Raw genomic sequence first — 26,360 nt, 5'->3', positions numbered from 1 at the left:
GTGGACGGTGTCGGTAGGGCAGTGGACAGTGTCAGTAGGGCAGTGGACAGTGTCAGCAGGGCAGTGGACAGTGTCAGTAGGGCAGTGGATGGTGTCAGTAGGGCAGTGGATGGTGTCAGTAGGGCAGTGGACGGTGTCAGTAGGGCAGTCGACGGTGTCAGTAGGGCAGTCGACGGTGTCAGTAGAGCAGAGGACGGTGTCAGTAGGGCAGTGGACGGTGTCAGTAGGGCAGTCGACAGTGTCAGTAGGGCAGTGGACAGTGTCAGTAGGGCAGTGGACAGTGTCAGTAGGGCAGTGGACGGTGTCAGTAGGGCAGTGGACGGTGTCAGTAGGGCAGTGGACAGTGTCAGTAGGGCAGTGGACGGTGTCAGTAGAGCAGAGGACAGTGTCAGTAGGGCAGTGGACGGTGTCAGTAGGGCAGTGGACGGTGTCAGTAGGGCAGTGGATGGTGTCAGCAGCATTGTACCTCCATCCAAAAACCTGAATCAGCTCTACTGAACCCAACCCCATACAAACTGTTCACAAAGTGGCACTGTACATTCTACAACCCTTTCAAGCACCTTTTAATTACAAAAAAAGCCCCAAAAAATTCAAAGCAACCCACAGGCAAAAAGAGAAGAAAATAACAGATTAAATATCAGACAGTGCCTGTCCCCCCCCCCCCAATAGAGACCTCCATTACAGCAAGACAAAAAAAAACCATTACGTACCTTCCAGGAGCCGCTGCAAAGATGTGGCCCTCCATTCACTGTCTCTGGAGTGCACAGACAGTGCAGTGTGACCTGGCTTCAGGACATTAGCCCTGCTGGAGCAGGGGAAGAAAGGAGGGGTTTGCATGCTGAATGGGGGTAGCTGATAGAAGGGGGGTGGCTGACAGGAGGGAGTAGGCGACAGAGGGGAGGGGCGGGTTGACAGAGAGGTGGGGCTGACAGAGAGGGGGGCTGACAGGGGGGTTGCTGACAGAGAGGGGGGCTGACAGAGTGGGGGCTGACGGGGGTTGCTGACAGAGAGGGGGCTGACGGGGGTCGCTGACAGAGAGGGGGCTGACGGAGGTTGCTGGCAGAGAGGGGGCTGACAGACGGGGTTGCTGACAGAGAGGGAGGCTGATAGAGAGGGGGTTGCTGACAGAGGGGGTGGCTTACAGAGAAGGGTGGGCTGACAGGGGGTGGCTTATAGAGAGGGGTGGGCTGACAGAGTGGAATGGCTTACAGAGAGGGGCAGGCTGACAGAAGGGGGGTTGATGATAGGGGGGTTGCTGACAGAGAGGGGGGCTAACAGGGGGGTGGCTGACAGAGAAGGGGGTGACAGGGGGGTTGCTGACAGAGAGGGGGCTGACGGGGGTTTCTGACAGACAGGGGGCTGATGGGGGTTGCTGACAGACAGGGGGCTGACGGGGGTTGCTGACAGAGAGGGAGGCTGATTGAGAGGGGGTTGCTGACAGAGGGGGTGGCTTACAGAGAAGGGTGGGCTGACAGAGTGGAATGGCTTACAGAGAAGGGCAGGCAGACAGAAGGGGGGCACTGACAAGGGCGGTTGACAGGGAGGGGGCTGACAGGGGGGGTTGCTGACAGAGAGGGGGGTTGACAGGGAGGGGGTCTGACGAGGGGCTTGCTGACAGAGGAGGGGGGGACTTGCTGAAATAGAGGGGGCTGATAGGGGGGGTTCTTACAGAGAGGGGGGCTGACAGGGGGGTGTTGCTGACGGGGTTGCTAACAGGGGGGTGTTGCTGATGGGGGTTGCTTACAGAGAGGGGCAGGCAGGCTGACAGGGGGAGGCTTACAGAGAGGGAGGCCAGGGGGAGGCTTACAGAGAGGGGCAGGCAGGCTGACAGGGGGAGGCTTACAGAGAGGGGCAGGCAGGCTGACAGACAGGCGGGTGGAAGAGTGGATGACACAGACCTCATCCCAGGCACTGCAGGCAGTCAGAAGAAAGAGCGCGCCAGGCAGGGGGGCGGGACTCCGGGTGGCCGCGATCACCCACAGTCGCGCTGCGCGCGCACATGTGTCAAATCCGGACAACAAGCCCTACAGCCCGCCCGCAGCCCGCTCCTGACTCCTGCCACCACTACAGCAGCGGCGCCGGGCTCCTGAGAGGCAGCGGCGCCTTCCCTTCTCACTCGCTCACTGCTTACGTTGCGAGTGTCCTCACAGGCAGCCCGGCGCCGTGCTCCTCACAGGCAGCGGAACGGGCTGGCATGGGCGGCAGAATGCCGCCTCCCTAAATGTGCCGCCTGGTACCCATGGTACCAGCCGGTCCCATCATAGGGCCGGCCCTGGTCGGCGTATCAGTAGATATGCCGACCTAACTCAGAAGATACGACGGCTTGCCCCGTCCTATCTTAGGGTGCAATATTTAGGCTGGCCGCTAGGTTGCGCTTCCATTGCGGTCAGCGTAGAATATGTAAATCACTAGATACTCCTATTCACGAACGTACGCCCGGCTGACGCAGTACAGATATGCCGTTTACGTAACGCTTTATCAGGCCTAAAGTTTGTCCAACAAATAGTTGGAATAGTAATGTTAAAGTATGGCCGCCGTTCCCGCTTCGAAATTCAAAAATTTTACGTGCAGCGTACTTAGCCGCAATGCTACGCCGCCTTAAGTCAGAGAGGCAAGTACTGTATTCTCAAAGTACTTGCCTCCTAACTTATGGCGGCGTAGCGTAAATGCGGCGGGAGCAAGCGCGCCTATTTCAAAATAGGCTGAGGGGGCGTGTTTTATGAGAATATGCTTTGATCTGACGTGATTGACGTTTTTTTTGGAACGGCGCATGCGCCATCCGCCTACATTTCCCAGTGTGCATTGCGGCTAAGTACGCTGCACGGGCCTATTGATTTAGATGTGGATGTAAATGACGTAAATCCCTATTCACGGACGACTTACGCAATGCACACTGGGAAATGTAGGCGGATGGCGCATGCTGTTTGCGTAAGTCGTCCGTGAATAGGGATTTACGTCATTTACATCCACATCTAAATCAATAGGCCCGTGCAGCGTACTTAGCCGCAATGCACACTGGGAAATGTAGGCGGATGGCGCATGCGCCGTTCCAAAAAAAACGTCAATCACGTCAGATCAAAGCATATTCTCATAAAACACGCCCCCTCAGCCTATTTTGAAATAGGCGCGCTTGCTCCCGCCGCATTTACGCTACGCCGCCATAAGTTAGGAGGCAAGTACTTTGAGAATACAGTACTTGCCTCTCTGACTTAAGGCGGCGTAGCGTAAATACGATACGCTATGCCGCCTTAAAGCTGCGGCAAACTACGTGAATCTACCTAAAAGTTTTTCTCGACGTGATTCTTGTCAAGCTTGTCGTGAAAAAAAAATGCTTGAGCAAAGCGCGGTGACGTAAAACACGTACAACGGCACTATAAAGGGGGAGTTCTATTCGAATGGCGCCACCCTTTGGGCCGATTATGCAAATTTCCCTTCTCATAACTTGCTTCTGAGCATGCGCGTTTTTTTCCCGTCGTTAAAGTCTACACACGACCGTTTTCACGACGAAGAAATAATAGAGCAGGTTCTAATTTTTTAATGCCCATTTTTCTCATCGAGAAAAATGCTCTGTAGCCTACACACGATCGTTTTTAATGACCAATTTAAAAAATTGCTTTTTTCTCGTCATGAAAAATGGTTGTGTGTACATTATGCCTCTGTTTTCCTTGCTGTGGCTTCCCTTTCAGCTCTAACTACTGGTCACCCTCCAACTGTTGTTGCACTGAGCACTTTGGGAACTGGGAATGAGCACTGACCTGGCTATTTTAGGAGAGCTCACTCCACACTGTAGTTGTACATCATCAAGTTTGTTAGCTTGTAGGTTTCACTGGTTTTCTGTTTCTCAGAATGACCTTTGTTGTTGACCTCCCTTTTCCATCAGCTAGTTTAAAATCTGCCTGCCACTGGCTATATTTAAAACTTTGCTTCTGTCTGAACTTTGGTACCATTTATATGTGTATGGATTTGACTTGTACTAATATACAGTGCCTTCTGTTTGATATAAAAAAATATTCAGTGCCTTGAAAAAGTATTCATACCCCTTGAAATTTTCTGCATTTTCCCCTTGAAATAAAATACGTAAATGTATTTTATTGGGATTTTATGTGATAGACCAACAAAGAGTGGAACCTAATTGTGAAGTGGAAGGAAAATGATAAATGGTTTTAATTTTGTTTTACAAATAAATATGTGAAAAACGTGGCGTGCATTTGTACTCAGCCCCCCTGAGTCAATACTTTGTAGAATCACCTTTCGCAGAAATTACAGCTGCAAGTCTATTTGGGGATGTCTCTACCAGCTTTGCACATTTAAAGAGTGACATTTGTGTCCATTCTTCTTTGCAAAATAGCTAAAGCTCTGTCAGATTGGATGGAGAGCATCTGAACAGCAATTTTCAAGTCTTGCCACAGACTCTCAATTGGATTTAGGTCTGGACGTTGACTGGGCCATTCTAACACATGAATATACTTTGATCTAAACCATTCCATTGTAGCTCTGGTTGTATGCTTAGGGTCGTTGTCATGCTGGAAGGTGAACCTCCACCCCAGTCGCAGGGCGTTTGCAGAGGCTAACATGTTTTCTTCTAAGATTGTCCTGTATTTGGCTCCATCCATATTCCCAGGGCCGGCCTTTGGGGTGTGCGAGCTGTGCGGCCGCACAGGGCGCCATGGGCAACAGGGGCGCCGTGCGTCCATCCAGAGGCGTACTAAGGGGGTGGCGAGCCGCCCCCGGGTACCACACACTGGGGGGTGTCAGACCGACACCCCCCCTTTGTGATTGTATTATACCCGTGGTGGCAGTGCCGCGGGTTTAGGCAGCGGCACACGCAGGGAGAGGCAAGCTAGCTACAGTGGCGAGGGGGAAGGGGTGTGCGGGGGGTGCAGGGTGATACCGCTGCACCTACCATCCCCTCCTCTTACGGCCACGGGCTTCCTGTCTGTGCGATGTTCCGCCTCGCTGATCTGAGGTACTGAAGGGGGGCTGCACTGAACGGGGGCCTGCACTGAACGGGGGGGCTGCATTAAATGGGTGGATACACTGAAGGGGGGTCTGTGTAACATGCATGGGGTCCAGAGGTGCAGGGTGCTGTGTAATGTAAAAGGGTCCAGAGGTGCAGGGTGCTGTTTAATGTAAAGGGGTCCAGAGGTGCAGGGTGCTGTGTAATGTAAAGGGGTCCAGAGGTGCAGGGTGCTGTGTAATGTAAAGGGGCCCAGAGATGCAGGGTGCTGTGTATGTTTAGGTGACCAGGGGGCGAGGGGTGAAGATGGGGGGGGGCGCCACAGGATTAGCTCGCACAGGGCATCTCAACACCTAAGGCCGGCCCTGCATATTTCCATCAACTCTGACCAGCTTCCCTGGCCCTGCTGAAGAAAATCCTCCCCATAACATGATTCTGCCACCACCATGTTTCACAGTGGAGATGGTGTGTTCGGGGTGATGTGCAGTGTTAGTTTTCCGTCTTGCATAGCATTTTGCTTTTAGTCCAAAATGTTAAATTTTGGTCTAATCTGACCAGAGCATCTTCTTCCACATATGTGCTGTCTCCCCCACATGGCTTCACACAACCTGCAAATGGGGCTTCTTATGGCTTTCTTTTAACAATTTATTGGTAGGTTTGCAGTTGGGCCATACTCTTTCCATTTTTGGATGATGGATTGAACAGTGCTCCGTGAGATGTTCAAAGCTTAGGATAATGTTTTATAACCTAACCCTGCTTTAAACCTCTCCACAACTTTATCCCTTATCTGTCTGGTGTGTTCCTTGGCCTTCATTATGCTGTTTGTTCACTAAGGTTCTTTAACAAACCTCTAAGGGCTTCACAGAACAGCTGTATTTATATTGAGATTAAATTACACACAAGTGGACTCTATTTACTAATTACGTGACTTCTGAAGGCAAATGGTTCCACTAGATTTTAGTTAGGGGTATCAGAGTAAAGGGGGCTGAATACTAATGCACATCACACTTTTCAGATATTTATTTGTATAAAAAAAAATTGAAAACTATTTATAATTTTCCTCCCACTTCACAATTATGTGCCACTTTGTGTAGGTCCACCAAAAAGAAATCCCAATAAAATGCAATTATGTTTTTGGTTGTAATATTCACTTTGCAAGGAAAGTTGCACCTGGCAAAGGAATTTCCCCGAGAGCTGAGTTAATGAGTTGACACTCTACTGATTTCCATCATCCAATAATGTGCAAAAACAATGCTGTTTCTTTCCGTTGCAAGTGCAACTTCCCTTGCAAAGTAAACAACAGCCTATTTGCCTTTAGTAGGGGGACAGTATTGCTGTCCCCTACAATTTCTAGAACACTAGTAGTCTCCCCACTAACCAAAATGTTGCCCTCTGGGGTTACATCGACCGTGTCCTGGGTCTATAAAAATTAAACTGATTTTAATATTCAGTAAAAAAATTGTGAGCAGACAGCTTTTTATTGCAGACGAGACATACTATGTCCATTTGTCAATAAAATAAATCTACCTGCCTGTTTACAAAGTTCTTTTGAATACACAGTGCCAGAGGCCAAAAACCAGGCACCTGGAAGAGGTCGGGGAAGATGATGTCAAAGGATAGCAAGGGATCCAACAGTCGTATTCCAGGAATGAAGGTGAGTATTCTTTGAGCTTTAGTTCTGACCTAAAGTGTAAGTAAACGCCTCTATTGTTTTCAGCCAAGGAAGCTGCCATCTTCTCCTCTGTTTAATCTACAACTGCCATGATGCTGCACATGTGATCAGTTATGACACCAGCCATTGGATGGTTTGACAGTTTGGTTGAGAGCACAACCAATTGGAGTGTTACATTTACGGCACATGCCGGAAATGAACCCGTTTTATGGATGGGTTTACTTTCTGCTTTAAGTTTGTCGAAGCACCCAAGTACCAATACAGCTTTCTAAACAGCTATAGGTAGGGAGCTGTACAACAGTGTTTACAGATACTGAGCTAGTACCTAAATTATACAACATACACACAAAGTTTGGCTTTTATCAGAAAGGGGGAAAAAAAGTGCTAGGCTCCTTGTATGTAGGGCCCTCTAGGAGCAGTCCATTAATTATGGCATCTGGGAGGGACAGGTGAAGCATCCAGCCCTCTGCAGACAGCCTGACAAAATATCTGGATAGGGCTGAACTCTGCACTAAGTGGTCTTCTGTATTCCAGACCTTCGGCCCTAAATACACAGGGCCCCAAACACGGGTACCAATCAGTACAGTGTTCAGCCCTGTCCAGTCGAAGCCTGCCATAGGTTTTAAAAGGCTGACTGCAGCAGGGCTGGATGCTGCACCTGATTCCCTTGGGTACACTAAGGGCCCACTCACATTAGGAATGCTGTGCGGTTCCTGTGCCATTCACATGATGTTCTGTGCTGTGCGATTTCAGCCCCATTCATTTTAAATGGGCTGAAATTGTACCAAACCAAAAGTAGTGCTGAAACGGGCTGAAATTGTACCAAACCAAAAGTAGTGCTGAAACGGGCTGAATTTGCACCAAACCAAAAGTAGTGCATTCACTACTTTTTGAAACGCACCGCATGGTACGTTTGTACCATGCGACCCAGTGCAGGCAAATGCAAGGGCAGTGAATTTGGAATGCTTAAAGGGTCACTAAAGGAATTTTTTTTTCAGCTAAATAGCTTCCTTTACCTTACTGCAGTACTGGTTTCATGTCCTCATTGTTCGTTTTTGCTTTGAAGTAGCTGTAATTCTGCTGTGATCTCCACACTTCCTGGTTGCCTGTTTCCTTATAACCATGGTTTTAAGATTTTCACGGTGGTCTAAGCTGTCATTACTGTGTGTCTAAAACTCCTCAGAACCAATCAGATTCATTTTAAAAACAAAACATTGCCCTGGATTTGTTTGTTTTTGTTCTGTGAGTCTTCCCGACTCACCTCTCACCCAGAACTTCATGTATGTACCTTTAAAACCGAAAGTGAAACTAGAGGCACATTATATGATAGATTAAATTACATTTTTATTCATTTTTAAAAGGAATCAGTTAACTTTTATGTCTCTATACCCAATAAACAGTCATTTCAGCAAAAAAATTTTTTCCTTTAGTGACCCTTTAAGAATGCGGCTCTCCTGCACTGCATTTAGTGTAAACGGGCCCTAAAAGGCTAGGAGGGACACACTGCTCCTAGACAGCCCTGTGTGCAATTCAACATCAGATTTATTTTTAAAGCTATAATTTGGTTAAAACACTAAGTTTATTTCATGTGTAATGTGCACTTTATTATATTTGTATTTCTGTATAATAAAATTGACCTTCTCATAATAAACTTGTTCTGCACAGTGTGTCCTTTTACAAGTGTTATATGATATGTTTGCTCTGTCTGCTGGAGGCAACAGGACCAGTAATGAAGACAAATAATAAAGACAGTAAGTCTTACCTCTGGACATAAACCTAACACTTGTCGTGGTGTGGCAATAAAGTTTGTCACCAAGAACAGGACATTTTCTCCCTGCAACAAATCGAAAAAAACCTTAAACATTTGGATAAACTGTATCACTAAAGATGAGTTTTACTGCATTCTGGTTATTTTATTGTTAGCAGAAGGTGACGTGGGCCCTGTGTGTAAAATTATACTCACTAGGCAAATCTAAGGGAGTAATCCATCTGGGTGAAGGACCTTTGGCACATTTTTCTTTGACGATTGCATAGTTGCCTATTCTAGATTAAGGTCCTAATCCTCCCTTGCTGATTGCATAGTTTCCTCTTCTAAAATTAGGTCTTGACCCTACTGACTTTAGCAGGGAATCCTTTAACACATAAACTGGCAACAGCAGGGGGATTGCCAGAGGAACTTCATAGTGTTGAATCATTACTACAAAGCTGGAAAAATGATTCTACACAGTGAGCATGTAGACCAGTGCTATGGGTGCTGAGGAGTGTCTGTGCCACTCTGTCATGTTAACATAGCAAAAGAGTGAGGCAGCAATAATCCTAGATTGCTAAATCGCTTTCTTGTTTCAGAGGTAAACAAAGCATTCACATGATCACTGTTTTTTATAATTGACAATTTGTATTGAATTTTTGCGTTTTCAATACACAAATATAAAACACAGTTATGTGAAGAAGAAGAGGAGGGTAGTAGAAACAAACATCTCCAGTGAGGACATAAATGGTCTCAATACAAGAATTGTCCAGTTGCATAGTTAGCTACATCACAACACTGCACAGTGCACCGCCCAGGAACGCTATATCGGAAACGCAGTAGTAATAGATTATTGTTATTATTATTTTTTTCGTCAGACATTCCATAGGCATGTGAAGTTATAGATAAAATGCGTAGCCTGCGTTTCCAAATAGGAGGAAAAATGGGGGAGTAAAAGGAGGAAGGGAAAGATGTAGAGAAAAGGCCCCAATGGGCTTGTCTCTCCTGGGCTCCCGAGCGCACATGGTATACAGAGTGGGGGAGGGGTCTCATCAAGTCAGGGTGGATCAATCCGTCGATGCCAAGGATCCCATTTCGCTGAGTGTAGATCTATTCGGTCCCTCAATCTACCCGATATGGACTCCATGACCTCCACATCCTTAATCCTGGTATAAAGGTCAGAAAGTGTTGGGGGATTACGTTGTTTCCATTGAAGAGCCAATAGACATCTAGCCACTGTTAATATATGTGTGGCCAATTTTTTTGCCAAACTGGGTAATTTAGGGGGGGGGGGGGAGGCCCAATAAGAAAAATTTGGGTGAGAGAGGGATATCCATCTTAAACAGGCGACGGAGAAGATCGCCAATAAGGTTGAAGGACTGGGCAACTCCAATAGATATGATATACTGTAACGTGCCCCGAACCTGGAGACATCTCCGGCAGCGGTCTGAGGCCGATGGGTATATAGCATGTAAGTGAGATGGTGCTAGGTACCAGTAAAAGAGCACCTTGTATGTGTTCTCCTTATAGAGCGTACACATAGAGCTCCTGGCCGCCCAAACCATATAGTGGACCATTGTGCTGAAGATCACTGTTACATACTTTTAGCCCTCAAGGAACCTTGCAGAGGACTGACTTGTCCTCTGCCCAAGGCTCCAGCAGTCATCTAGCGGGAGCATGCGTTTTAGTGAACCAAAAGTTCTCCCAGGATTTGGACGGCCACTTTGTGCTTCAGAAGGATACATGGATCCCCGTCTGTGGTCGTGTGGTGAGCCCTACAGTGTGAGCAAAGTAGGCATGGACAGAGACCCGCTTTTTTAAAGGAAAAGACAGGTTTACCCTAAGGACAGGTTCCTGTGGAGAGTGTACAGTTTAGGGTAGGGTTGCCACTTCATCCCTTTAAACCTGAACACATATGAATTACACAGGTTCTGAGGCAAATTTATTGCAGATAAGGCAGTGAGTTTAATTACCACCTTAATCAGCCACAGAACCTGTGTAATTACCGTACTATGTGGTTAGATTTAAAGGAATGAGGTGGAAACCTTAGTTTAGGGCAGTGTTTCTCAATTCCAGTCCTCAGGCCCCCCCAACAGGTCAGGTTTTCAGGATTTCCCTCAGATGAAAAGGCTGTGGTGATTACTAAGGCAGTGAAACTGATCACATCACCTGTGCAAAATAATGGAAATCCTGAAAACCTGACCTGTTGGGGGGGCCTGAGGACTGGAATTGAGAAACACTGGTTTAGGGATAGCCCTGAGACCTCCAGCCTGTGCCCCATGTTAGAGAAACATTTTTACTTTGCTGTGTTATTCAGCACACGGGTTGGACATTTGAGCATACCTCTTAGCACGTCACATTAATCAGCTACAAGGAAGAAAGCCTCTGGCAACCTATTACATGTACGCACTGAATTTCTACTGTGCCACTGGAACTGCTTTATGTTTGATGCAGACAAGTGCTTTGTAGAAAAAGTTGATTTTGGAAGAAAGTTAATGTTTTTTCCAAAGCTTGGCACAGAAATTATTTTAAGGGTCCTTTAACAAAGGTTTAGAAAATATGTAGATTCCCATGGACTGACATGTGTATTGCCATCATCCCTCATGAATCAAAATTGGATTGTACCTCAAAAAGTTGGGATTTTAAAGGCAATGATTGTCTTTAAAATCCCAACTATTTTAGGTACAATCCAACCTTTAACACAGGTTTGTCCACGTATGGACTCTGCTTTGCTCAGTAGGGATCAATCCGCTGAGCCCCGCTGAGCGGGTAGATGACAGGTCCGTCTCCGCTCCCTGTTTGGAGATGGACCTGTCAAAGCCCTGCTGTCCCCTATGGAGCTCGGATGAAAACGGACCGCCTGTCCGTTTTCATCCAATCCGATTCTCCAGGCGGATGGAAAATAGGGTTTCCATTCATCTAGATTTCACGGACAGGATCGGATATCAGCAGATGCCAGCGGACATGTCACAGCCGCTCCATAGGGTTGAATGGAGCATAGGGTTGAAAGTGCCTGCCCCTCCTGCTGCTGGTATATATGTGTAATGTACACGCAGTCCCATCTGTTAGAAAATGTCCTATGCTCCAGTGTATGATCTTTGTAAAAAATATGCCCATTCCTACCTTATTTCAGAGCGCGACTCTGCGCTCAAGTGACTCCTCGCTGCTCTCCTCCTCTCCTCCCAATAGATATCAGCGGGGGATTCTCGGCCCCTCCCACTGTAGCTGCCAGATCAGGAGAGGGAGCAGCGAGCAGTCATGTTAGCGCTATGAAATAAGGTAGAAATGGGCATATTTTTTTACAAAGAACATACACTAGACTAGAGCATAAGAGGGAATTGCATGTACAGAGGGGATTGCATGTATTTTACAAAGTAGCTTTACAACCACTTTAAAGCAAGAAGGTGGTAATTTCCTGTTATGGGAGTTTCTCGGCAGCAGGGACTGGAGCACTTGTCAGGATAAAAGGAAAAAAAGGATGGGATAAAAAAAATATATCAAATTTTTTAGGAAAATCTGCTGCCCTCTGCCAGAAAGTTGTCAATGGCACATGACAATGATTCAAAGTACACAGCAAAAAAAAAAAACCCATTGAAAATCTGTGGAATGACTAGATGTACAAAGTTAGTAGAGACATATCCCAAAAGACTAAAGGCTGTAATTAAAGAAAAAGGTGGTTCAACAAAATACTGACACAGTGTTCAATTCAACATTTCACAGTGTTTTAATGTTTTTATTTTTTATGACATGAAAAAAACTGTCTGTGTTCATTATAGGCTGAAAAGCAACAAAATGTGATTTCAATCACTTGCTGCCCGCCCACCGTCAAATGACGGAGGAGCGGTGCAGCTCTTGTTCTGGGTGGATGTCATAACAGCGCACCAGAACGGCCATTTGGGCGTGCAGCGTCCATGGGCGTGCAGCGATCGTAGGCACGCGCAGCATGGCGATTGTGGCCGGGCCGTGTTACTGGGAACAGGACGTGGAGCCGATGACATGGCTCTTTAACCATGTGATCGGCTGTGTAAATGCAGAAGTGCCGTTAATCGGCTCTCTGACCGGGGCAGGTAATCAGGGCACTGATCATCAGTGTCTTGATTACAGGAAAGCCCCAGCAGTGCCCATCATTGCCACCAATCAGTGACACCAATCAGTGTCCATCAGTGACACCAATCAGTGCCCATCAATGATGCCAGTCAGTGCAGCCTTTCAGTGCCCATCAATGCCTGCTCATCAGTGCCACCCATCAATGCCCATCAGTGCCTCCCATAAGTGTCCATCAGAGCTGCCCATCAGTGCTGCCTATCCATGCTGCCTGTCAGTGCCCACCAGTGCCGCCCGACAGTGCCACCTATCAGTGCCCACCATTGCTGTATATCAGTGCCACCTATCAGTGCCCATCAGTTTGACATATTAGTGCCTTCTCATCAGTGCAGCCTCATCAGTGCACATAAGTGAAGGAGAAAAAAATACTTATTTACAAAATTTACTGAGAGAAACTAAGAAAAAAATAAATTCCGCCAAATTTTTGGTCTTTTTTATTTTTTAAGTAAAAAGAAAGCTCTATTTGTGTGAAGAAGATTATTAACCACTTCCATACGAGGCACTATACACCCCGCCCAAGCCAATTTCCGGCTTTCATCGCTTTCGCTGTTTTAATGACAATTGTGCGGTAATGCTACACTGTACCCAAACAAATAGAGCTTTATTTTGGTGGTATTTGATCACCTCTGCGTTTTTTTTTTGCTAAACAAATAAAAAAAGACTGAAAATGTTGAAGAATTTTTTTTTCTTTTGTTTCTGTTATAATATTTTGTAAATAAGTAAGTTTTCTCTTTAACTGATGGGCACTGACAAGGCGGCACTGACAGGCACTGATAAGGCAGCATCAATGAGGTGGCAATGATATGCAGCACTGATGGGAATTGATAGGCGGCACTGATGGGCACTCATGGGTGGCACTGGTGGGCACTGATAGGAAGCACTGATACGCGGCACTGATAGATGGCACTTATAAGCATCACTGATGGCACTGGCAGGCATTGCTGATGGGCACTGATTGCCATCTGCCTAGGCACTGATTGCCATCTCCCTGGTGGTCCAGGGTGGCATACCTTTTGTGAGAATCCCTGGTGGTCTGTTGGCCATCCCTGGTGGTCCTGGGCAGGCATCCAAGGATGGGCTACACTCATAAACAATCAGCACAGATCCCCCCCTGTTAGGAGAGCATGATCGGCTCTCCTCTACTCGCGTCTGTCAGACGCGAGTGAGGAAAAGCCGATCAACTGCTTTTGCTGTTTACATTGTGATCAGCCATGATTGTACACGACTGATCACGTGGTAAAGAGGCTCCTAAAGCGCCCCTTCCCATTGAAATCAATGGAAAGCGCCTGCAAAACGCCTTGGTATCGGTGCTTTGTGGGCACTTTTAACCCTTTATTCGGCCACTAGCGGGGGTTAAAAGCGCCCCGCTAGCACTCGAAAAATGCTGGTAAATCGCTGCTAGTTTAAGCGGTGCTTTATCAGCGTTTTTCAGGCACCCACAGTGTGAAAGGGCTCCCTCTGTCTTTCACATTGGGATTGCACATGAGGCTTCGTTCAGGCCAGTGGCGGCTTGTGCTCAAAATTTTCTGGGGGGCGCAAACGAAAAAAAAAAAAAATCCAGCCTCACTGTGCCTATCAAATGCAGCCACTGTGCCATCAATTGTCACCACTGTACCATGCCATCAAACGCAGTCACTGTGCCATCAATTGTCACCACTGTGCCATGCCATCAAATGCAGTCACTATGCCATCAATTGTCACCACTGTGCCATGCCATCAAATGCAGTCACTGTGCCATGCCATCAAACGCAGCTGCTGTGCCATCAATTGTCACCACTGTGCCATGCCATCAAATGCAGCCACTGTGCCAATTGTCATATGGGTCTCTCTTAAAATAGGGGATTATCTGAACCTCAACTTGGTCCCTGTATTAAATAAATTCAAAGTAAAGTATGGACTAAATTACCTCTCTCTGTGAATGGGCGAGCGAATTTAATTAAAATGTTCTGGGCCCCACAGTCACATTGGGCCAGATTCACGAATAATTGCGGCGGCGTAACGTATCGTAGATACGTTACACCACCGCAAGTTTTGATCGCAAGTGCCTGATTCACCAAGCACTTGCGATGAAAACCTACGCCGTAAGGCGGGCCAATTTAAATGGGCGTGTGCCATTTAAATTAGGCACGCTCCCGCGCCGGACCTACCGCGCATGCTCCGTTTACGAACTCCCGCCGTGCTTTGCGCGCCGTGACGTCATTTTTTCGAACGGCGACGCGCGTAGCGTAATTCCGTATTCCCGGACGGCTTACGCAAACGACGTTGATTTTTAAATTTCGATGCGGGAACGACGGCCATACTTTAGACAGCAATACACTTGCTGACTAAAGTTAAGGCACCAAAAAAAAGTGTAACTTTGCGACGGGAAACTAGACTAGCGGCGACGTAGCGAATGCGAAAAACCGTTGTGGATCGCCGTAACTCCTAATTTGCATACCCGACGCTGGTTTATGACGCGAACTCCCCCCAGCAGCGGCCGCGGTATTGCATCTTAAGATCCGACAGTGTAAAACAATTACACCTGTCGGATCTTATGGCTATCTATGCGTAACTGATTCTATGAATCAGTCGCATAGATAGAACAACAGATACGACGGCGTATCAGGAGATACTGCTTTGTGAATCTGGCCCTTTATGTTTTGCATAACTTGCCAATGTGCATTCCGCCCAAATGGTTTTAAAAAAAATATTCTCTGTCCCCTTTGTCGCCTCTGTGCCCATTGTCGCCCCTTTCCCTGTAAAATACACTTACCTGAAGCTTCCATGTCCTCCCTCGATGTCTTCTTCCGCCTTGGTGACGCTTCAGCCAATCAGGTTCCTGATAACCAGAATCCGGGAACCTGGTTGGCTGAAACTGCCGTCAGTCTTATCCAAGGAACGCAGGGGGGCTGCGTTCCGAGGATAGACATCCGAGAGCCGGAGGGCTGTACTTGGAAAGCCTATCAGAGCCGCTGGCTCTGATAGGCAGTTCCGCTCAGCCAACCAGCTGTCCTTATTCAGGTAACCGGCGCCCTATGTCCGGTTATCTGAATAGACCAGGCAGCTGGCAACCAACAATAACATACATTCATGCAATACAATGCATGAATGTATGTTATTTGCGAGAGGGGGTGGCGCTGCAGCGGCCTCTATAGACGGCCGCCAGAACTGCAGTTAAAATGTAAAAATTACATTTTAGCCGAATAAAAGCTCTTAAATGGCCCGTTTTTTTTGTGTGACTACGGGAGGGGGGGGGGGGGGGGGGCGGCGCCCGGGCGCCTTTTTCCGGCGCTTAACAGCCTTTTTTTTTAACGTTAAATTGCTGAAAAGCGCCCCAATGTGAAAGGGGTCTAAATGTACTCAATCCAAAGGGCACTTGGGGTTATGCAACTGAATATTGGCTTTCATAATGGGGTACATGTTTTGGTAAAGTAAAAATAAACACTGTTATATGTGAATCCAAACTAACAATGTCAGTATTGTAAACTGATTGAATGTTATAATAAAAAGTCTTACCTGAGAAGGCTTCACAAAGTCTCCCACGTCCCACAGCCTTTGCTGATATTCTTGCAGATCTTTAGTAACTGACGATCCTTTGAGTTTTGTTATTACAGAAGAATGAGGATCGGAATCACTTTCTTGATATCCCTTCTTTACAATAAACACCCACCTGTTCAATAAATGCAGTCTATCAGGATCTATTTATTGTATTAAATAATTATCATTGTACATATTTACTAAGGCTTTGTTCACACTTGTTGCATTGCAGGAACACATGCAAATTGTTGGGCTTTCCTGCAATGCTCTTTTACAGACACGTGACCTTGGGCATTTCTCGTGCATAGGACACCCACTGAAATGAATGCATGGAAAAATCTGTGGTATAAATGGAGCCCAATGAAAAATTGCAGGTGATAGAAACTCCTACTGTTGGTGAAGTGACAAAAGTATTTTGGCTAAGATCAAGTGTAGTATCTGTTTTTATCAGTGTCCGGTAGGGGCACTACACTGTCATTCTGGCCTCAGGGCAGGAATGGTTTGCTGTATAGTATGTGTGTTGGGGGCTCTGAAGTCTAGTACCGGCTGGAACAGAAACGGGGGTGTTCACAGGCAGTTGGGGCACAGGAGTAATTTCCCTGGGAGAACTAGATGGACTCAGTTCTTCCTGGTTTGAATGGATCTACCTTGTCTGGCCATGGGCTGGGAAGGCAGAGAGTCTGCAGTGTCTGTGCCCCCTGGAAGTTGTTGCCTCAGGGGTACCCTTAGTAACACTTGGGTGTGGGACCCCACTGTGTGAACAGGCACATGGTCATAGCACTAAATACTTTTTCTGCACTGAGCCTCTATGGGTTAGGCCTTTAAGGTAGATTCAGGGCAGTTTTTGGCTCGCCTCCGCACACAATGAAATTAGAAGAAATGGCTGCACACCACTGTAGATCAAAATCCTTTTTATTTGGACATTCCAAAAACTACAGGAATCAGAATGCTGGGTGAACGTGTTTCACACACTTCACATGTACTTAGTCATAATGACTAAGCACACGTGAAGTGAACCCCGGAGGTTCAAGGTAAGGTCCTACAGCTATAGGGGGCTGGACAAATGCACACCCTTAAGTGCACATCGTGTGTTTCACCTGCACGTTTTTTGAACACAATGGTTTTAGTTTTTTTTTTTTGCACCACTGCAGATTTAAAAAAATTGAAAATAAGATTGGAGTAGAATGGATATTTGTTTTTTTGTAGCAGCTCACATAAAATATAATTGAACTTGAAAACATTAAACTGGAGCTGTGTGGAGAGCATCTGCAACCATTTACTACCTGAAATACATATTGTAACTAGGCTTGCCACCTCATCCCTTTAAACCCGGCTAATTTAATGCAGACAAGGCACCAAGTGAGTTTAATTACTACCTTAATTAGTCACAGAACTTGTGTCATTAACAGGGGAGGGCTGGGCCAGGGGGCAGAGTGGCAATTGCCTCCCAGGCCGTTCTTACTTACGTTCAAAATGGCCCGCAGCCGCTGCCCTCTAACATTTTCTTACTTATTCTGCACTAGGAAGTCGGGCTGTTGCATTCCAGGAGTTTTAGTCCACGCTCAAGCTCCCGGCAGGTGAAAAAAAGAGCAGCGCAGAGGAAACTACAACTCCCTGGATTCTTGGAAGTAGGCAGAGGCAGTGTGTGCCAGGGAGTCGGGACGCAGGGCTGGGCGCTGGCTGCAACTTGACCCCAGGACCAGGAGCATTACCCCCTCAGGAGGCTTTGGCCTGCAAGGGCCTGCTGAGTTGAGATCCCTGAGTTGAGAGACTCTGACACCCCTAGCTGACCTCCCATCTCCCCCCATGTAACCTGCCCCACTGATCAGGCTGCATTGATGGGCACTGGAGTTGGCTGCACTGATGGGCACTGGTGAGGCTGCATTAAAAAAACAGGTGGGCCATGGATGATGAGCTCATTCGGCTGGTTCAATGGGCCACTTGACTGGACTTACCCCCCAGACCTAAGGCTGCCAGCCCTCCCCTGGTCATTAATATGTGTTCGGTTTTGAAGGGATGAGGTGGCAAGTAGTTGTAACATTGTTTAGACATCAGCATTGAGCAAATCATGATAATGGCCAATCACTTGTGTTGCAATACACCCAAAACACAGAGGTGAATAACTTGTGCGTTGCACTGCATTGAAAGATACGCTGCATGCTTAGTTTCAGCACTTGGGCATTTACTGCACAATGAGCGCAAATAGTGCTACCACAGTACACTGGTCTAACTGGCTCTAAAGCGTTAGCTTCCCCTATGTGCAGAATTCTTCCTCCCCCAATTTGCATGCTGCAAGCAATTCAGTGACCAAGTTGTACTGCTAAGATGCAGTGTATAAAAGTGTGGTCACCCACCTGGCTGTGCTGGCTGCCAGGGATAAATAAATCAGCTGTTTGGCGTTCTGCTTTAATTAGTTTCGATCAGTGAGTCACCTGAATTTAATCAGCCACAGAGCCTGCAGTCATATACTGTATGTCTAATAAGAGAGATGAGTTGGAAGGGCCGCTGTGAACACATGTGTATGATTGTGTTAAAATTGAACAAAAGTTCTGCTGTTATTTACTGCGAGTAGACAGTCTCTTTATTCATGCCATTGACTCTTCTGCAATAATATGCACCTACCAGCCTGCCCGCAGTGTTCCCCAGCATTTAAAATGAGCTGCACATGCACAGCTCAGCTTACAGAGTAGGCCCAATTCCTTTGTGCCAGAATGACTATCTACTGTGCATACACATGAGTGACATCATCCCACGTTGGCCGTGGCTGTCACAGTTGCCTCTGCTGCTCAACAAAACTGTTCCTCTTTAGGGGCATTTATCACATAGGTTAATGCACATGTACTAGGCCCCAAATATAATGTTTCCTTACATTGTTTCAAGCATAATCAAAGTGAAGGTTACAGGTTTCCCTGTAAGTATCACTATTAACCACTTTGAGTACGCACTATAGCCAAATGACGGCCACAGCGCGGACCCCAATTGCCAGGAGGCCGTCAATAGACATCCTCCCTTTTGCATGCGATGCGCCCCTAACACGTAATCGACTGTCAGCCAATGACAGCTGATCACGAGATGTAAATGTAGCATTACCCCCAGTGGAGCTGCTGGATTTTTGGGCAGCGTGTTACCTCATGGCTCCTCCGAAATTCCTAGGGGTGAATGATGCGTATAGCATGTAGTAGAAGTAAAGGAATGTCCAGACAGGTGCTCTTTGCTGTGCTCTTTATTACCCAGCCGGGTAAAAACAGTAAACTCGTGGTGAGGAAAGTAAAGCTGAAGAAGATAGGAGAATAGCAGATTCAGGCGTAATGATAGGAAACAGTCCTGCTCCCAAACGTAACACTTCTCAGGACCACTCCCGCCGGAATGGGTTTAGTGTACCTGGACAGGCCTCTCTCACTGACCTGGCAGCCGGAGTATCACTCGGACAATTGTAGGAATAAGACTCTGCCACAGACCCTCCTTGGTGAACTTGAACTTGGGAGAAAGTCTCTGCCACAGACCCCTCTCAATGAGCCTCAGAAGATACCTCTGCCACAGATCCCCTCTGGGTTGGATTATTGTAGATATGCCTCCTTACTTGAGTTACGTCTGGATCTACTTCAGCTTGTCGCCCAGGTACTAACCAACAGGTGATCAATCCCTCTGTGTTTGGCTACCTCGATCCCCAGTGGTTTGTCCAGGCCCATTTGGACCGCCAGTCTCTCAATGGCGCTCCTCAGACTGACTCCCCACCGAACAGCAGTACAGCTTGGGATCTTCAAAGTGGGAACCCAGTCACTCACTGGGTCCCCGTCGCTGTTCAGATGCTCCGGCCCAGCATGGCCCCGAAACCAGGAACACCGCATGGCACGTACGCCCTGGCCAGGTAGGCCATAACGCCAGGGCGCCGGGATGTGGCCACCCTAAAGGTGGGTGCCACACTGAACGAGAAAGACCCAGAACCAATAAATACCCCTCCCCAGCATGCACAGCGAGGACAAACCCTTGTGATTGGCTGCTGGGAAAGAGCACCCAAACCTTGACTCCACTGCTGCCACCTGCAGCACCGGGGCTGGAAGAACACCCCAGTTCAACAGAATGGGCTCACAGCACAGCTAAGCTGAGACAGAGACCGCATTTTGCTACTAACAATCTGGATCAGAGTTTAACTACACCCTGATCTACCCTTAAATTTAACTAGCACCAGTACTGTAAGGTACATAGGCGCTACATAAACAAAGCTTGGTAATTGGTTTACCGCGTGAGGAGAAAAAAAAGGCGATCACCAGCTCTTGTGTAAGGGGCATCAGTCCCCAGTGGAAGAGGCACATCAGCCTCATTAGTGTCCACCAGTACCACCTGCCAGTGCCCACAGTGACCACCAGTAAAATAAAGTGCCACCTATCTGTGCCCATCACTGCCACCTATCAATGCCCACCAGTGATGCCAGTCAGTGCCACCTAGCAGTGCTGCCTATCAGTCTAACATACCAGTGCTGATCAGTGTCGATCACTGCCACCAACCAGTGCCCATCACTGCCACCTATCAGTGCCACCTATTAGTGCCAATTCTCAGTGCCCATCAGTGTAGGGTTGCCACCTCATTCCTTTAAACCCGAACACATAGTAATTACACAGGTTCTGGGGCAAATTTAATGTCGATAAGGCACCAAGTGAGTTTAATTAGCACCAAGTGAGTTTAATTAGCACCTTAATCAGCCAGAGAACCTGTGCAATTAATATGTGTTCGGTTTTAAAGGGATGAGGTGGCAACCCTACATCAGTGCCACCTATCAATGCACTTCAGTGCCATCTATCAGTGCCCACCAATGCCGCCTCTCAGTGCCCACCAGTGCCACCTAATTGATGCCCATCAGTGCAGCCCATCAGTGCCCATCAGTGCAGCCTCATCAGAGTACATCAATGACAGAGAAAAATTACCCATTTGCAAAATTTTATAACAAAATATAAAACGGTTTTGTATTTTTTTTTTTTTTTTATCTGTCTTTTTTAACAAAAAATAGACGGCAGAGGTGATCAAATACCACCAAAAGAAAGCTCTATTAGTGGGAAACAAATGATAACATTTCATTTGGGTACAGTGTTGTATGACCGCGCAATTGTCATTTAAAGAGTGAGAGCTCTGTAAGCTGAAAATTGGTCTGGGCAGGAGGGGAGTTTAAGTGTCCAGTAAGCAAGTGGTTAACACAACAGTGCTTGCACAAAAGTGCAATGTGCAGCACACTAGAAAAACCCATCATGGAAACCCAGTATGGGGACAGAAAGGTGACCTAAAATCATGGCTTTCACTGCCCAGCCCAGCAATTTGATTTACTTTACAGCATCCTCTGAAGACTATACTAGCATTTTTCATAAAGTGTTTAAAATGACACATTGTCACCTTGCTTTCTGTCTATTTATCACATTTTATCTAGCCAAATCAGTTACTGTAACTATTTTATGAACATCATCTTCATCATTGTAGCCCATTGCCTTCAATGGAATTCCTTTACATCCCCTAACTGATTGTGTTAGAAAATCAAATCTAACTCACCCAATAATATAACATAAAATGCCCAGGTGAAGCAGGCGATGAAACGCTCCAACCTTCCTGTTCTTTGTCAGCACATATTTCTCTGTCTTGTAATCTAAGATGGGTGGAAAAGATTTTATACAGGCTGCTTCCATTACTGCTCCATGCGCAGAATGACTCTGCTGTTTTCTTGCTCTTTACCGGGTTAAAGGGACAGATCTGCTGTGTCTGTGTTCACCATAAGTATATGGAATGTATAATATCATTCCAAGGATGCACAACCATATCACTGAGATTCTGCCAAGTATTAAGGTGATAACAAAACCATCAAATATTTTTCTAAACTCTGAGCACTGTAAATCAGGACATTATAGTCCATTCATCCAATGGACAGAGAAGCTAGTGGAAGCGAGCATTAATTATCACTAGTACACCCAGGGCCGTCTTTAATATTGACTGGACCTTGGGCAAACATTATTTCCTCTGCTATACCTTTACCCCCCCCCCCCCCCCATGCAATTTCACTCCCCACCTGCTTTAAAACATACAATAAATAGTATCTAAACTGGGTGACAGAGAGAGAGGGGTCAGAGAGGGGGATGCGAGAGAGAGAGGGGGGTGGGGGTGAGATAGAGAGGGGTCAGAGAGGGGACTGAGAGAGAGGGGTCGGAGAGGGGGGTGAGATAGAGGGGTAAGAGAGGAGGGGTGAGAGAGAAGGGTCAGAGAAGAGGGGTGAGAGACAGACAAGGGTTAGAGAGGAGGGGTGAGAGAGAGGGGGTGAGTGAGAAAGAAGGAGTGAGAGAGAGGGGTCAGAGAGGGGGTGAGAGAGAGAGAAGAGTCAGAGAGGAGCGGCAAAAGAGAGACAGAGAATGGTCAGAGAGAAGGGGTGAGAGACAGACAAGGGTCAGAGAGGAGGGGTGAGAGAGAGGGGTCAGAGAGGGGGTGAGAGAAGGGTCAAGGGAGAGGGGTCAGAGAGGGGGTGAGAGAGAGAGAAGGGTCAGAGAGGAGGGGCGATAGAGAGAGAAGGGTCAGAGAAGAGGGGTGAGAGACAGAAGGATCAAAGAGGAGGGATCAGAGAGAGAGGAGGGTCAGAGAGGAGGGGTGAGAAAGAGGGAGATCAGAGAGGGGGTGAGAGAGAGGGGTCAAAGGGGGGGTGAGAGAGAGGGGTCAGAGAGGGGGTGAGAGAGAGGGGGTCAGAGCGGGGGTGAGAGAGGGTGTGAGAGAGAGAGACCCCTAGAGATACGCCGTCGTAACTCCTTTGTGAATCCGGGCCATAGTGTCCACCTTCACCCATGACAGGTCCAGGTTCCAGTCACCAAATCATCCCCCAGGCCACCATCTCCTCTGCTGTTGCTTCAAGATTTTACGATGCTGCTCCTTGGCCAATGGGTGTGTAGCCCTCTTTTGAAGGATTATAAGAAATGTCCCTCCTCAAAGAGAATATGATGCTAAACCTGTAGGCAAAAAAGAGAACCAGAACCATTGCTACGTTCCACCCATATAAAAGTCAGTAGCTACAAAAAGTGTAGCTGCTGACTTTTAATAATTGGACACTCACCTGTCCCACGGTCCAGCGATACAGGCAAACAAAGCCTCGCTCCTCTCCCCCTCCTCTCTGCGGTGCCAGCATCACTACTGTGGGCACCCGGCTGTGGCTTCACAGCTGGCCACGCACTGCGCATTCGAGAGCTGCGCTGCATGCTGTGATTGGCTGGGCTATATTCTGGGACCTGTCAGGGGCAGGGCCGTCTTTAATATGATTTGGGCCCTGGGCAAACATTTTTTTTTGGGCCCCCCAATGCAATTTTGCTCTTTACCCCCATGCCATGCCATGCCATGTGTAAAATAGAGGAACTTTTTAAAACACTGACCAGACCGCATGCCATGTGTAAAATAGAAGAACTTTTTAAAACACTGACCAGACCTGCACCTGCAATGCATGCCATGTCACATGGCATGCATTGCATGTCTGGTCAGTGTTTTAAAAAGTTCTTCTAATTTACACATGACATGGCATGGGGATAGGGAGCGGGAACCAGGGGAGGAGAAAGAAGACCTTACCTTGTCCTGTCTTGGCAAGCTCAGCTCCAGCCTCCGATCAATTCTCCACCGTCCACAGTGACAGTCTGACACACACTGCTAGTGCTAGTCTAGTAGTTTCTCTTGACTAAGCATAACAAGCAGGAACCACCAGGCAGCTGCACTCCACTCCACGGTCACTCTGATCTCTCACTCCTCCTCCCCCGCTCCTCCGGTCAGGTACACTGGTCACTGAACACTGCGCGCGCTGCACGCATAGCAAGGTTCAGTGGAACTTAAGGCCCCGACCACCCGCGGCCGGGCCCGCTCTGGCTCCTCGATCTAACAAAAATGCAGCAACGACACTGGCTGTGCGCGGCACGCCGCTGATGACAGTGACAGACACTTCTGTCTGTTTGGGGATTTTCAGCGCCGATTTGCGGGCAGCACGCGGGCTTAACGGGCGGCTCTGCTTTGGGCCCCTAACAGTGACAGGGCCCTGGGCAGCTGCCCCATTTGCCCTGCGGTAAAAACGGCCCTGGTCAGGGGGGTCACCTGCACTTAAAGCGGAAGTTCCATTTTTGGGTGGAACTCCATTTTAAAAATAAACTTGCAAGTTCCTCCACCAAAGACAGGGACTCTATAAACAGAGGGGATTCCTTTCCTGGGAAATTAACCAGTAATTTCATGAAAGTAATTGGGAGCAAACAAACTACTACAACCAGCATATAGCATTAACCATACATATAGAGATGTGCACCAATATGGAAAAATAATACAAGCTTTATATAAGAGAAGCTTAAAGGAAAAGTCTAGCCTGAGCTTTTTGGGCTGGGATTCTCCTATGGGTCACCGGAGTGCAATTTGTTTTGCACTCCTGTGACCCATTTTCAGCAGAGAGCAGTCTGAATTACGCTGTGCACTGACGTCACTGGAATCAGTCCAGGCAGAGCGTCATCCCGACTTAGGAAGTATGGATCCGCCAGCTGCCTGGACTGATGGCAGCCTCAGCCTCTCAGCGAGCCGCTAAGACGGACGCTCCCACTCTTCCACAGCTCAACACTCCAGTGAGCGTGAAGGAGCAGAGCAGCCGATTGGGGATCATCGCAATGTAGCATCCATCTTTGTGTTGGAGACCTGAAAACAAGATCAGCTATAACATGGAGATCCTCTAGCTGTTGTCCAATCAGCCTGGAACACAGCTTCTCACCTGCACAAACTGTGGTGTGACACTAGAACTCAAAGTCAGTCTATCTAATCCTTGTCATATTCCCTTAGTAGTTTCTAATCTGTCATGCAATCGCACTTCTAAGTACCAGAAGTGGCCGTCAAATGCCTAACCTGGCTCTACTCTATGCTGGTTATTGAGCCCTGAGCTACGACTAGCTATAGAATCCAAGACCAGAGGGGACAGGGTTAATTTGAGATTTTCCTAGCTTGTGACGGAAAATATTAATTATATGAAGACAGGAGGCGAGTATCTTATGCATTATCTTTCTTTAATAATGCCCATAGCAGAAATACAGTAAACATTTATTGTAACTTAAAAAATTCAAAGAACTACCCTTCCCAGCAGTCCCTGGGCCAGTATAGCCCCTCCCAGACCGTAGCCTATATAAGGGACTGTCTGAGGTAACCTATTCCTCTTTCTTCATGCGAATTAGTGTAAACAGGAACCGAAGGTCCAATTAGACATCTCCGCGGCTGCCGGGAACCTTCCGACCGGAACACAACATCCGAATCTGGAGGAAACGAAAGGACAAGGCCAACACGGACCAACTTCATCCGGACCAGCTTCATCCCAACGGGGACTATAGGAAACCCAAACCATTCGGAGCCGACCGGTCAGTTGTCCTCAGGAACATGGACCAACTGATTCAGTCAACGGCATCCCGACTCCGGATCTGGAACGCAGTAGGAACCTCCATCTGTGGTGAACTAAACCCATGGATCGAAACGGACAGCAATCCCAACGGGGATAGTGAAAACTAACTCCCGGGGCGTACCAGCCTCCGACTTGCAGGGTGCGTGGTTCATCAGTCTAGAACGAGAGAGAGACAACCTCGTGACAGGGTTGGGTTGGGAGGGAAGATACTCGCCTCCTGTCTTCATATAATTAATATTTTCCGTCACAAGCTAGGAAAATCTCGAATTATACATCAGACAGGAGGCTCATATCTTATGCAAGTTCAAAGCTATAACAATGCATATGACCAATAACAATCAAAATAATCCACAACACTGACATAGATATGTGTACCTCCTGTTCAAAGCGGGATTGGCGGAAAAGCGGTCACTGACAACAGTCCGCCGCTATAGTAAGTCACAGAGGAAACCGGGAAGAGAGGATTAACGTAGGAAACGAGGAGTTGAAAGACTTGCGAAGATCGCAGCGAGGCTGTCAAGGACATATAAGTCTGTAGACAGCGGACCACATACAGTTGTGGATGTGCGGGGAAGAACGGGTAGAAAACCGATCGAAGTACCGTCTGGTCCAACGCACGACGGAAAAAGACTTGAGTCTCTGAGGCGAGGAATGACGCCTGGATATGTCCAAAGCCTTGACGTCTGACCCACGATGATGGAAATCAGACACAAGAAGACAGTAAGCTCGAAAGACAGTAACCTCAAAACAGAGTGTCAACGTCCCCCAGCCCGAGAACATGATCATGACCTTGGAAAAATCCCAAGTGTGCTAGTACATTGGGCGATTTAAACTTAACGCCTTCAAAATTGACACACCAACGGATCCAAAGAGTCCGCCCGATAATTGGCTATTACAGACCCTGGTGCTTGAACGGGGTCGACCCGTCGTTGATCACACCAAGTAA

The 26,360-nt window shown here is 47.5% G+C and overlaps 1 protein-coding gene across 6 annotated transcripts in view; it reads right to left on the bottom strand.

Annotated features, from left to right (window-relative positions):
* Positions 1-21,724, bottom strand: part of P2RX6 (purinergic receptor P2X 6) — a 76,899-nt gene extending 55,175 nt beyond the window's left edge. For 4 of the 6 annotated variants that reach the window (XM_040345385.1, XM_040345376.1, XM_040345402.1 and 1 more), the window contains exons 1-3: positions 21,532-21,721; positions 15,976-16,129; positions 8,392-8,463 (exon numbers count right to left, since the gene is read on the bottom strand). In XM_040345385.1, the coding sequence (XP_040201319.1) occupies positions 8,392-8,463; positions 15,976-16,129; positions 21,532-21,665 (360 nt within the window). In that variant the 5' untranslated portion in view covers positions 21,666-21,721. Of the gene's footprint in view, positions 1-8,391; positions 8,464-15,975; positions 16,130-21,531 lie in introns of all 6 variants that reach the window. The other 2 variants (XM_040345411.1, XM_040345367.1) reach the window with 2 other exon arrangements.
* Positions 21,725-26,360: the final 4,636 nt, after the last annotated feature.

This window comes from Rana temporaria, chromosome 1, assembly GCF_905171775.1.
Source record: "Rana temporaria chromosome 1, aRanTem1.1, whole genome shotgun sequence".
In the NCBI taxonomy this organism is placed as follows: domain Eukaryota; kingdom Metazoa; phylum Chordata; class Amphibia; order Anura; family Ranidae; genus Rana; species Rana temporaria.
The sequence above is the reverse complement of the archived record's forward strand: the minus strand, read 5'-3'. Positions and strand labels throughout refer to the sequence as shown.